General features: G+C 37.3%; 1 protein-coding gene and 2 long non-coding RNA genes across 6 annotated transcripts in view; 1 reads left to right on the top strand and 2 right to left on the bottom strand.

Moving 5' to 3' along the window:
* The window catches only part of LOC131547811 (uncharacterized), a 181,390-nt gene that overhangs the window by 46,416 nt on the left and 121,589 nt on the right, over window positions 1-13,385 (bottom strand). The gene's annotated exons all lie outside the window — the stretch shown is intronic.
* The window catches only part of LOC131547548 (polymeric immunoglobulin receptor-like), a 33,938-nt gene that overhangs the window by 9,147 nt on the left and 11,406 nt on the right, over window positions 1-13,385 (top strand). For 3 of the 4 annotated variants that reach the window (XM_058788217.1, XM_058788208.1, XM_058788224.1), the window contains exons 4-8: window positions 18-323; window positions 424-735; window positions 827-1,513; window positions 3,019-3,066; window positions 3,171-3,224. In XM_058788217.1, the coding sequence (XP_058644200.1) occupies window positions 18-323; window positions 424-735; window positions 827-1,513; window positions 3,019-3,066; window positions 3,171-3,224 (1,407 nt within the window). The remainder of the gene's footprint in view (window positions 1-17; window positions 324-423; window positions 736-826; window positions 1,514-3,018; window positions 3,067-3,170; window positions 3,225-13,385) is intronic. The other variant, XM_058788231.1, reaches the window with a different exon arrangement.
* Window positions 166-9,010, bottom strand: LOC131547832 (uncharacterized). The gene is made up of 4 exons (XR_009273027.1): window positions 8,913-9,010; window positions 1,042-1,256; window positions 485-523; window positions 166-296 (listed from the first exon to the last, which is right to left on the bottom strand). It is a non-coding gene; the product is annotated as an uncharacterized LOC131547832 (long non-coding RNA).

Genomic DNA, 13,385 nt, shown 5'->3' on the forward strand with positions numbered 1-13,385 from the left:
CAAATCTTGTATTGCAGGTCAAATAACTTCTGTCCAGGTTCAGGCCTACATCAGTAAATCAGTCTTCATCACGTGTAAATTTCCACAAGAACTCAAAGAAAACAAGAAATTCATCCAGAAAGATTCATCACAGAAGATCCCTGTTGATGAACAGAAGCGATGGGAGGCTCATAATAAAGTGCACGTGTATGATGATTCCAGTAAAGGACTCTTGAAGGTTTTCATCAGTGATTTAACTGCAGCTGATGAAGCGACGTACAGATGTGGAGTGAATACTGCTGATGATGATCTGTTCACTGAGATCAAACTGACAGTCAGTCAAGGTAAAGAGCTTCTGTGAGGAGCCTGTTTTTAGACAATTTCTAGCAGTTAAAATGAGAAAATAAGATTTGAAATTTCTATTATTTTTTTTTTTTTTTGTAGTTGATCATTTTCGTGAATCGAGTAAATTAGTTGCTATTATTGGAGAAAGTGTGAAACTGACCTGTAATTACTCTGAGAAACACGAGACCATCAAACACATCTGCAAAGAGAACAAGAAGAAGATCTGTCAGAACATCAGTTCATCAGAGAAGCAGCGCTTTGAGTTTTCTGAGAGTACAGCAGGAGTTTTTACAGTGAGCATCAGTAATGTGAGGCTGAGAGATGCTGGAGTTTACTGGTGTGGAGCAGAAACCAGACACACGCATCTGACTTCTGTTTCTCTCATCAATAAACACCAACTGACTTTATCCAGTATGTACAGCAACCACAAACCATGCACTTCAATAATATATGCCTGTATTTTACAGTGTGTAAATATGTCTTCATTGTCTTTGACTGTTAGTGCCTCCAGTGATCAGACGTGAAGGAGATTCAGCTGAGATCAGATGTCCTTATGATGGAAACCACACAAAAGAAATAAAGCTTCTGTGCAAAGGAAAGTGTTTCACTCAAGATGCTCGAAATATCATTCAATCAGATGAAGATCATGTTAAAAACCCAAAGATTTCAGTAAAGGACGACACTGAACTCAATCTCTTCACTGTGAACATGGCTGACCTGAGAGCAGAGGATGCTGGGAAATACTGGTGTGCAGTGAAAGACGTGTTTAACCTTCCCTTTGAGCTCATGATCATCATGAAGGACGGTGAGGATGTTTATTTGGGAGAAGTCTCGATGTTTCTGATCATTCTGTTATCAATCTCATCATATTTAATGTTGTGTTCTTCAGCGGTCACTCATGAAGCGCCTGTCGGAGGATCAGCGTCCATCAGCTGTAAACACATCAGGAATCACAGTCAGAGGTTTTTCTGCAGAGGAGATCAGCCGAATATCTGCATCAGAGACGGAGTTCGTGTTTCATCGAGTAACAGCACAAACAGCAGATTCTCTCTTACAGAAGAAATCTCTGCTGGAGTCTTTACTGTGAAGATCAGCGATCTGAGAGCAGAGGATTCTGGGAAATACTGGTGTGCAGAGGAGCATTCTGGATCCTTCATATTCACTGAAGTTCAGCTACAGGTGACCAGAGGTAAAATACCAACCTGATCTCACAGAATTCCGTGTAATGTTCACGGACTTAATTAACCCCGAATCTGTGGTGGCATCACGGAATCGGCGAAAATTCCGTGATGGGCTCACAGAAGGCATCAGCCGTGGTCCATGCACGGATTCACTGGTTCAACGTAAAAAGAGTGACTCTGATGCAGTTATACTTTCACTGGAGTACCTGACCCCACCCCTACCCTAAACCTACCCAGTTCTGAACAATAATGACGATAAATGTCCCAGTATCGCGTCGGCATATTGATGCTAAGGGTTTCCGTGTGTGGAGCACGGCTGATGCCTGTCACTGACTTACATTGGTATCACTTCTGTGAGCCCATCACGGAATTTTTTCTGTGAGCCCATCACGGAATTTTCGGCGATTCCATGATACCACCACAGATTCGGAGGTTAATTAAATCCGTAAACATTACACGGAATTCTGTGAGATCATGTTGTAAAATACTCTTTCATTAAGGAGGTCATTCACCAAGAATTCAAAATGATCTTCCTTCAGATGAATACAAAAATGTTTGGTCCTAGAGAGCAGCTGTCCAGCACAGTTTAGCTCAAACCCTGAGAAAATAAATAAATAAATAAAATTCACCTGCCTGTAACCTTATTAATCCTGAAGACATTGATTAGCTTGTTCAGGTGTGTTTGATTAGGGACAGTCATACAGGTTTGAACATCTTGAGCATGAGGAAAAGATGACTTTAAGAATGCACTTTCTTTTTTCGTTGTAATTTTCCATATTGATTTCTTAACAGGTTTTTTACCTGTATTTTGCATTATGTAATGTTTTAGGCTTAAAGAAAGTCTGTAAACAGAATGTCATGGCAGAAAATGATAACACTTTTTCTAGGTTTTGACAGTTTTTAATTTTTTTTTTCTAACAGTGTGATGATTTCTACTGCGTGAACTCTCCTGTTAAACCACAGACAACAGAAAGCAACAAAAACCCTTGTGTTTGCGTAAAACTGGCCTCTTCTTTTGTGTTTTCACATGCGTATTCATTTATTTATTTTTTGTGGAGCACAAAAGAAGTTTTTTTTTTTTTTTCCGTTGTCTTACATCTTCATAAGAGCTTACAGAACTGACTAATATATTTTGCAACATTAACACTGTCATTGACCTGAACTGATCTGAATAATGACACTATTGTCTTCTGTAGAGCTAATTTACAGCTGAACTTGAATTTGTTTCATTATTGATGAATTTTATAGCATCAGCACGGTTATTTTCCTCTTTATTACGGTGCAGCTGCTTTCTGTAGACCTATTGTAAAAATCACTATAGAAACAAATTGGACTTGAATGAGTCTTGGGCATGGAATTGAGTTTGACATCTAGTTACTGTCTGCTTTCATTGTACAGAAGATTTTCATCAATCACAATTTGTGTTTCACAGAAGATCTGATTAGATAGTGACTCTTATATTAGATAGAAATCTGTTCCTCTAATTTATTTAACCATGATTGTGTATTTTCAGAAATGACTACATCTGACACCAAAAGAGAAACTTCCCAGGAAAAGCCTGGTAAGTCTGCTTCTCAGTTTGAACTGAAAGTGATATTATGATAAATGTGTGTCGGATGTACAACATGTGTAAGATTTATTTATTTATTGTCTGTGTGTTTTAAGAAATGACCTCATCTGACACCAAAAAGGAAAGAGTCCAGGAAACAGAAAAGCCTGGTGAGATCCAACAACTCTTTTTCTCGTTATGCTGTGAAGCTCTTCTGTTCTTGCACATATTCAGACAGGTTTGACACTGCTGAAGCCAAACTGTTGCGTCACTGTTTCTCTGTTTTATAACCAATGATATCAAGTAGAGATGCACGAATCGACTGGCCAAGGACCGGAATTAGTCGGTTTTCTGCAAGATCGGCCCGGTCAGTCCAAGTGGATATAACTGCAGACTGGAGATCTCCAAAATGGGGCGTGAACTCCAAAAGTGGGCAGAACCTCCAAAATGGGGCGGGGTCTCTTCGCACAAAGACTGTCACCATACTCACAACCGGCGCAACGTCATAGAACGTCTCTGAACAGGTTCACGCCCACTTTTGGGGGAAAACAAACCGCCATACAGTATCGGATCGAGGAAGTGAACTAACCTTACAACATGCCAAAGAGTTGTTGTGTGGTTGAGTGCACCAGTAATGTTTGTAAAAACCCAAATTTAGCCCAGGCTACCTGCCATCATCATCCATATCTTGCTGTTATGGAAGTATCATGAATTACGGATGATGCTATCGAAAGCTAAGCCAGGCTAGTTGTATGGCTGGACAGAAAAGTGCACTCAGTACTCTAAATATAAGGACATAAGATATACATTTAAAGATGTTTACTTTCAAATGAAGTAAAATCATTCACTGGCTTACCTGGTAATTAGATTAGGTATGAGTAAATGTCCGGTAAGACACCTCTGGCCACTGGGTGGGGTTGTTACACCAATTTGACGCTGGGATAATGAGTTTTTAAATTGAACAAATTAAGTTTGTGGCTGTATCTTTCACACTCTATGGCAGGCAGGGTGGACATATAATTACTTGACATGATTAATCCTAGTGATTACTTAAGTTATTCATGTCTGTCCGCTGTGTACGGACATTGCTTTTTGCCGCTATTTTGTATTGAAGCTAGAGCCCTGCACGGGCCTAAAATTTAGGCCTAGCCCCGGCCCTGGCCCGAGACGCTGAGGCCCTAGCCCGGCCCGTGTCCGACAGCTCATCAGAATTCTCGGCCCGAGTCTGACCCGAGCCCGTCTTTTCCCCCCCTTCTCCCAAAACAGCTTATCCACTACTGTTTCAGCTATTAAAATAGTTCAGTTTTGTATGAAATGGCAAAGTGATTGTATTTCATTTCGTTATTTTATTAAGTTATTTTAGAAAAACGTTTGGAGCATTTTTTTTATTCGTTAAATATAAGTTTTTGTTTTTTAATGTAACGACCAAGCGGCCAGCGGCAGACAGCGAGTTGATCATAGCCTATGTTTGGTCAATTTAGCTTTCTCAGATCATTACGACTTCTCTAAAATGAAATCTATAATTATAAAACAGCTCCACAATGTTAGTTTAAACGCTTGAGCTAGATAAATGTGCACTGATGCATATCCAGTAGTTTGTGCGGAGAGTGAAAGCTGAAGCGCGCTTTACAGGACGCGCAAGAATGATCACTTGCACTGGAAACATTTCAAAATACGCTGTCATTTTTGCTCATAAAGGTAAGAGTAATAGCCTACGTTGTTCGGAACTGTAAAGGGTCTACTTTTATTTGTGTGCACTCACAATATCAACAAATATTGCTTTTATAAAAAAAAAATTTTTTTGAGCAAGCGGAGCGTTTCTGAAAAACAGCATATAGCCTACTTGCCTTACTGACTTGATAAATATAGTATCTATAGAAAGCTTTAAATTACTACTTTAAAACGAAATAATTCGAATCGAAAACAAAAACTCTTTCATTATAAAATCGCATCCAGTGAGGAGATGGCGAGTCAGGATCATCATCAAATTCATGGCTGATCAAAAATGCAGCTTTTCCCGAAGCATTGGGAACTTTTTGTAACTCCACGCTCCAACTTCTTCCTGATGCTCTGCATGGTCACCTGTATGCTAATGCGTGCATATATGCATTGCGTATTGCTTAGGCGATGTATAACATTTATAATACAGTAGCCATGTGTGCTCTGAGAGTATATGGGCACAAAAAAAGGAGAGAAGCTAAATGAGCCCGAGTCCGACCCGAGCCCAATCTATAAAAAAAAAAAATGGCCCGAGCCCGGCCCGAATGGACTCAGCGTGACGTGCTCCGTCGGGACCCGACGGGATTGCAGACCTCTAATTGAAGCCTATGGGAAGTCTAGTTTGTTTTCCCCCAAAAAGGGGCGGTAACGAAATTGAGAGTTAAGTTCCCGGATGTGCCGGTAGTCCGTATTGGCTCTGGCTTCAGCCAATTGTTATTGACTTACATTTCAAAATAACACTTTATAAATTAAACATTGTTTCTAGTTTTATCTAAAATAAAATATGATAATAAATATGATATAAATCAATATTCTCCGTGAGAGCAGAGCTAAAGCTCGTGGCCAGTGGTGTTGGGACCCGAGTTTGAACCTCTGCTTAATGATATAAACAGCACAGCACAGGGGAAGATTTTACTCTATCGCTTGGTTTTAAGCAACGGGGGCATCCCGGGGCTTGAAATTCACAGGGTAGGATGGGGTAGTGAAGCTGGGTGAAACTAAAAAGGTGCCATTGTCCGGTGAGGTCCGGTTGGGGAGTTATGAACGGCCCGGCTCGGAGATCTCATATCGCATAATCATATTAACTGCTTATCTCCTGAACTGCAACTTTCTTTTCCGCGCCAATCCCGCCGTGCAGCCAGTTTCACTGGGTAAGGTTAGGGTCAGGTGTGGGATAGGTTTAGGGGTTAGCATTTTTTGTAGCATAGTGTAGGAAATTAAATTAACGTGAGTGATACAACCAATAAAATCTTTAGAATCAGCTGTGGGGCGGAGTTTGCGCTGAAGTTGATTGGGAGAAAAAATTGCGCATGCGTGTGTGGCAGAAGCGTATTGGAAAGGAACACTTTAAATTTAGCTGACTACGCCACCCTGTAAAACAGGGAAAATTTACGAATTTATCACCTACAAAGGGCACACAGGAATGTGGTTCCAGAAACCGAGGCCGGAGATGTGGATACCAAAGGTACAAAAGCTTTATTTCACAATATTCAAGCACTCTCAATATCAATATTAAATATTAATATTCAACATTAAAGGTTTAACCTTAAAAACTTTTAGCTACAGACCAGAATATATTACACAAACAAAAGAACCAAAAACATGAAAGAGGAAACCGAGGCTTACCACCGAGTGCCCAAATCTCACTACACCACACACACACACACTACAAGACCACACAAACACACTACACTCCGTGATGGTCCCACCACCGCACACAAGGGCCAACTAGCGGCCTGCCTGAAAGCCTCGGTTCCTGCAACAAAAGACAAAATTAACCAAATAATGATAACAAATTATACAATTGCTCAATTAATGATAAAAGAAAACCAAAAAAACACCTACTATGAGGTAAAAATATACCATCCAATGAAAAGCGGATGTTTAATCCAACTTTACACAAAGTAAACAATAAATCCAAGCAAAACCAAGTTAATCATAACACAATTACACAAAACAAAAAGTGAATACAAAATAAAGAATAACAAAACAATATATAAATTACTAACTAGAAAAATAACTTCAACAAATATGCAGCAACGAACAAATACCAACAGAAATGAATAAGACAACAACAATGAGAACAACTACACGCAGAAAAACTGGTCTATCGAAGGGGAGCGATAAACAACGCCACCCCGAAGAGCAGGATTAAATCCCCAGCAGTAACGTAACGTCAACAAAGCAGCAGCATCAAGGACTGTTGCCCCGCAGGCTGCACTGAAAGAAATGAATCCTAGATCAGCGCAGGACCGCGCAACTAAACTATTCCTCCTAAAAGGAATAAGCAAAATTATTTACCACATAAAATACCACGCATCAACTACGGTTGTTACACCCACCTTCATGTTGTTGCTATGGCCACGAGTCCGGTCGCGCACACAGACGGACAACACGGCGAACAGGCACCAGAGTACAACAAAAGCACGTTGAATGAGAAGGGCAGCCGCCAACCAACCACTATGACATTTATCCGTCGGAAAACTACGGTCTAAATAAAAAGAAAACATTACCTCAAGCGCACCTCTCAATGCTGACTAATTAGAAAACACATACCTATGAGACAGGAAGAGTCAAAAACCGGAATGGGCGGGTCTAGGGCAGTGACGCACAATCGGTGCTCGAACACAACGGTGCCTTAAAAGCCCCCCTTTTATACACCCGTGAAAGTATTTGATTGAACAACTCATGCATTTGTGACATATTTAAAGAAACAACGCATCCACTGTTCATCCCACACGTGTCATGTGCCTGTCTGTCAATGGGAGGAAGCCACGCCCTATTTTGGAGCTCCCACCCCGTTTTGGAGTTCCCGCCCCCATTTGGAGATCTCCAGGCGAGACACCCCTCGCTGCAGACTGTAGCGCGGTGACGTCAGGTATCTACGTCAGGTATATGTGTACCGCGCATGCGCAAAGTGACGTATGGTATGTCTATGACACGCAGGCGCATTGCGTGTGTAATTTGCATTACGTGGTGACGGTAGGTGTTTTTGCGTTGTGCGTGACGTAACACGTCATAAAAACGCATGTGCATACTTAATACTTTTACATTTTATTAGAGTATTCTGTTAAGAACCCTAAGGTGGAAAAAAAATAAAACAATAAAATGTAATACAGCACATATCCATGATTTTAACTATGTTTCATCTCAGGTAAAATGATACGGAATTACAGAGTTTATTCTGTAATATCTGTGTAGTATTTTATTTACAATTTATTAACATTCTGTTGCACTTTACTTCACTGTGTATTGTAATATTACCCTTTAACAGCGCCTTATATATTTCTTATTAGGCTAGTTAAGATAACATCACTTGTCAGCTCTAGTGGTGCAGATGATAAAACGTGTGATTTTCACATTGTGACGCGGTCGACGCAGGTTCGAATTTAACAATCAGCCTTTTAACAATATTTTTTCTCCCTTTTCAAATTTCAAATCACATCAAAAAAGCATTTATTTTCAATAAAAATTAAGGAAATAATCAAAAAGTTGTGAGGGAGGGCTTTATTGTCCCAATAAGGTGATATATCCATTTAATAATTTGAATTAAAATTATAATTTACACTCAATACGTTATTATTGCATAACGTTAATGTTTTATAATATTGCAAACAGTGGTAATTACCTGTACCTCAGTATTGTAGTATAAGTAGTTTAAATAGCAGAAAATCCTGCTATCACTTAGTGCAAATAGCTGCTGCCTTTCTTATTTTAACCCTTGTGTAGTGTAAAATTTTTGTCCATATTTTGGAAATTGCAGTTTCAAAAGTAAAAATTATCATTTTTACCACTAGATGGCTGCAGAGCTCCACTATTTACTATTTGCTATTTGACCAACTGAAAGATATCTTTTCACAAGTTTTTTTCAGTTGGATTCATATCTACATATTGTGAAATCACAATTATAACAATAAAAATGACTTTTGTCATGAAGTTTTGCATTTTTAGAACTGAAAAAAAATAAAATTTTCAATAATGTTACATTATGATTCAAGATGAACAAGATGTTACAAAGAGAAAGATTGGAGTCTTTAGAGTTCATCATTTATTTCAATCATCTGTGTTTCATATAATTTTCAAAGTGTGTGTGTGTGTGTGTGTGTGTGTCCTGTCCCCTCCTGTCAGTCCTGACATACCTAGGTGTGCAGTCTTTAAATACAGTATCTCACTGCACCGTAGGCACTGGGTCACTCCTGTCTGTATTGTGCAGAAAATGCACTCCAGTTCACGACACCTAATTTACATAAAATAACAAACAATATTAAATCATTTTGAGGAAAGGCAAAAGAGCCATACAAGGAAAATATTTTAAATGTACTTTTAAATATTATAGGATGGTGTTACAAAAAGAGTGTTGTTTGCTTTGTCTGTAAAGTACCTAAGAGATTTAATTTATAATCATCATTAACCAACTAAATTAAAAAAGTTTGTCAAGTCAAAATTTAGGTTGGCTTGGCTTGAGAAAGCATAGCCTGAAACAATTTGAAAGTTTTACAGTTGAGGGCAATACAGTCTATCAGGAAATAAATAAAAAAAACAGATAGTTGAGATGAGAGACAGACACTCAAATACGTTTTACAGTATTCACTACATGTTAAGGAGTTAAAGAACTATCTGTCTAGACATATGAAGTGAGCCTCTTCTCTGAATTTCGTCTCACTGATAATGTCCCTAAAAAGTCATATGAACATGAAGGTAAATTTAAGAGGTAACACTTTACAATAAGGTGTCATTGGTTAACACTAGTTAATGTATTAATTAACATGAACTAACAATGAACAATAAATTTGTTACACTATCTATTAATTTTTGATAATGTTAATGCAAAAGATGACAAATATACATACTTATATATATATATGTGTGTGTGTGTGTGTGTGTGTGTGTGTGTGTGTATGTATGTATTTATTTATTTATTTATTTTTTGCAATGCATGCAATTCATTACATTGCATTTAACCCATCCAAGTGCACACACACAGCAGTGAGTACTGAACAAGTGCACACACACACACACACACAGTGAACACACACCCGGAGCAGTGGGCAGCCTTGCTCCAGCACCCGGGGAGCAATTAGGGGTTCGGTGCCTTGCTCAAGGGCACCTTAGTCATGGTATCGTAGGTGGAGAGAGTGCTGTTCATGGTTACAAGCCCGACTCCCTAACCATTAGGCCACGACTGCCCCATAAGTATTTCTGCTCTATTTTAATACATCTTTAAAGGCTAATTTTAGGCGAAATAAGACTTTTAAAGACCAGCAGCAGAATCCCTGTCACGTCGAATACTAACACATATCATAAAACATGTCATAAATGTTTGAAATCGCACACATTTGCAATGACACTCTCTATGATTATGACCAAAGCATCCTCACAATTAAAAGCCAACACAAACGCACATTTTTAAGAAAACAAAAGTAAGTAAATGTTCTGGAAGTGAATGAACCATTATTGAACCTGCATATTTACGGTAAATACATAGGTAGCGTAGGTACCTGACGTCACCGCGCTACAGTCTGCAGCGAGGAGTACTTGCTCCAGGCTGCAGTTATACCCTTCTCGGTCAGTCTGCCGATTCCGAGCCGGTCTGTTTTGACGTCACAGTTATGGCGATTGATAATGAGATGAGGCTTGCGCAGCCTAAATGAGTGTGTGAGAAACTCGTGCAGAAATCAAAACAGATGAGCGCAACAACAGCACACACTGAAAGTTACCAATGCATACTGCCTAAGTAAAAAAATAAATATACCGTATTGTCCCGAATATAAGACGACCCTGATTATAAGACGACCCCCCTTTTTCCAGATGTACCTTTTGGAAAAAGGCTTTTTGAAAACCAAATCTTATTATTTTTGTTTGTTTGTTTTCTCTTTGTAAAACACATTTTTTTTCTTAAATTATTTTCAAATTGCATTTTTTTCCTATTTTAATTTTTGTTTTGAAAGTATGGTAAATACTGGTAAAATGTACCAACAATGACATTGAAAAATATACACTTTTTGATATACCATTGAAATAGGTAGCCCATCTGAATAATATAATAAAATTGTAGGCTACTATGAGATGGATAGCCTAAATGTTATCAGTAGAAGTGAAATATTATTGTAGTCTTCAAATCTGGGTATAGTCTTATGTTTTAAAATCACTTACAGAGGAAGTTTGGTCCCATCAGACTAACATGACAGTCACGACTTTACAACACACACACATTACATATTTCATGGCACACTCGTTATATGCGTTTTTGGCGCCACCTATTGTTGTGGGTGTATTACTGACATGACCCCGAATATAAGACGACCGCGTTTTTTCACATGTATTTCCAAGAAAAAAACATTGTCTTATATTCGGGACAATACGGTAATATATAATAATAAATAAATATAATAAAATAATAAATAAATATAATATATAATAATAATAAATATAGCTGCAAGCAGCGATTACTGGGGTTCAAGCATTTTAAGGCCTAATGTGGTATGCTTTTAGGGTCTAGGCCAACCTGGATGTATAGCTGACAGTGAAACACATCAAAAATGGTCAATAGGCTCACAGAAACATACACACACACACACAAACACACAAATAGAAATAATATTAATATCATATTAATAATCATTAGGCTTGCTTACACACACAGACACTCATACACGGACATACATGCACACACACATATTTTGTTGCTGATATAGATATTTGAAATAAATGACAGGTGACAATATTTTTTTGCAAGTCTTCTCTTTTTAAGAGTTTATATCGTCATTTTCAGGTTTCTCTGTGATCATAATATGGCAAAATTGTAAAAACTGATATATCTGTATGAACAAAATGGTAAACTTGAATTAAATATCATTTTAAATGTTATAACAGGTTTTATTATAGAAATATTATAAAATCACTATGAACACTACTGTTTTAGAGTTTAATAAGCCCATTAGTGGTCTTCCGCTGCCATCTAGTGGTTATAAATAGCAATTTCTCATACAACACTGTGTTTATAACCATTATAACTATTATAGTGTTATTTTTTGCCCAAACTCTTAAATTGTGCATGCTTGTTTAGTATGAAATTATGCATCATTTTACACAGATTGTGAGCTTTGTTTTAGTATTAATAGGTCTTTGGGTACACTATGTAAATAACATATTATAAAATGACCGGTTTATAGTTGTCCAAATGCAAATGTTCAACATTGTTTTGATAATTATTGACCTAGAGAGTCTAGAGAACAGTACTGCACTGATTAGATTGATTTTGAGTTAAAAACTGAAGGCTAGTTGAAAAAAAGCATGTTTTTTTTTGTTTTTAAAATAATCTCAAATACTTAAAGAACCGTTTGATTGACAGCTGTGATCCTAGAAGCAAACTTGATCAGAATGAGAAGATTCTATAATGTCTATAGTACCATATTAAACTGTAAAATGGCTGTAAAAAGCATAATCTACAATTCAGATACAAGTTTTCTCAAAAACAAAAAGTTTTGTAAAATGATAAACTTAACATTTCACCCTTTTTTTTTTTTTTAAATGGATAAGTCAAAAGTATTAATAATATTGATTTTAACAATTATTATCAATAAATTATTATATAAATTAAATAACATGAATTAGGGGTGTGCAAAATTGGCAAAATAATTATATCTTGAAATTTTATGGGATTTTATCGATAACGATAATTAGACGATATTTTGCTGAGTGTGTTATTGTGCTGATATCTAAAAGATTACCGTGGACAGCTGACTCCTGTTTTTTTTTTACGTTCTTCATATTCTGTGTGGTCAGTTCACAGCAGCAATAGAAATGAATCTTTTCCAACAAGTGTTATGGGCATTTTTACCTTTAAGCCATTTTTTCTAAAAGTTTGCATCATCTTTTGAGTCAAATTCTTGCATTTGGGTTGTTACCAAGCAAATGAAATCAGTATCAAAAAATTGATCTTTGCAATGCATATGAAGAGGCATTTAGATGCATTTACACACTGTTTAATGCAGCTCGGAAGGACACAGAATGCTAAACTGCAGTTACAAATAAATAAATAATGTGTTGATATTTGAAATATAAAACGTTGAAAACTGATGTTTGAAATTATTTAAAAAAAAATGAAGATACTTTAAATGTGAAATTAAAACGGCCAATAGGTGGCAGTAAGTCAGTGTTAATAAGTGAGTCATTGCGATTGAACCGAATCATTTAAACGGTTGATTCATTCAGGAACGAATCACCTTCATGCTGCTCAGAGAGGCAAATCAGCTCTGTGGCTGTGTTTGGAATTATTTTTGTTGGAGAAATAGAGCAAAAACAGGAAATATGGTGTCTAAAACGTAAGTCTCTTAATATTAACTTCTTGTTTATTGAACTGTTGCATTAAATCAATATCACATTTGTAAGCATGCTGATTTTTGGAGGGGGAAAAAATGGCACTCTTCGTGTGATATTAACTATATGAAATGGTATAAAAATAGGCTATGCATTTTCTGCGCCCATATCTTAAATTATGTGATCAATCTAAATGTATTTTAATAGACTGAATCGTGCAGTGAAACTCACACGCGCACTACTTTAACCTGTTAACTGATTCATTCTCTGCCAGCAGGTGTCGCCTTTGGCTG

This window comes from Onychostoma macrolepis, chromosome 01 (assembly GCF_012432095.1).
Source record: "Onychostoma macrolepis isolate SWU-2019 chromosome 01, ASM1243209v1, whole genome shotgun sequence".
Classification (NCBI taxonomy): Eukaryota; Metazoa; Chordata; class Actinopteri; order Cypriniformes; family Cyprinidae; genus Onychostoma; species Onychostoma macrolepis.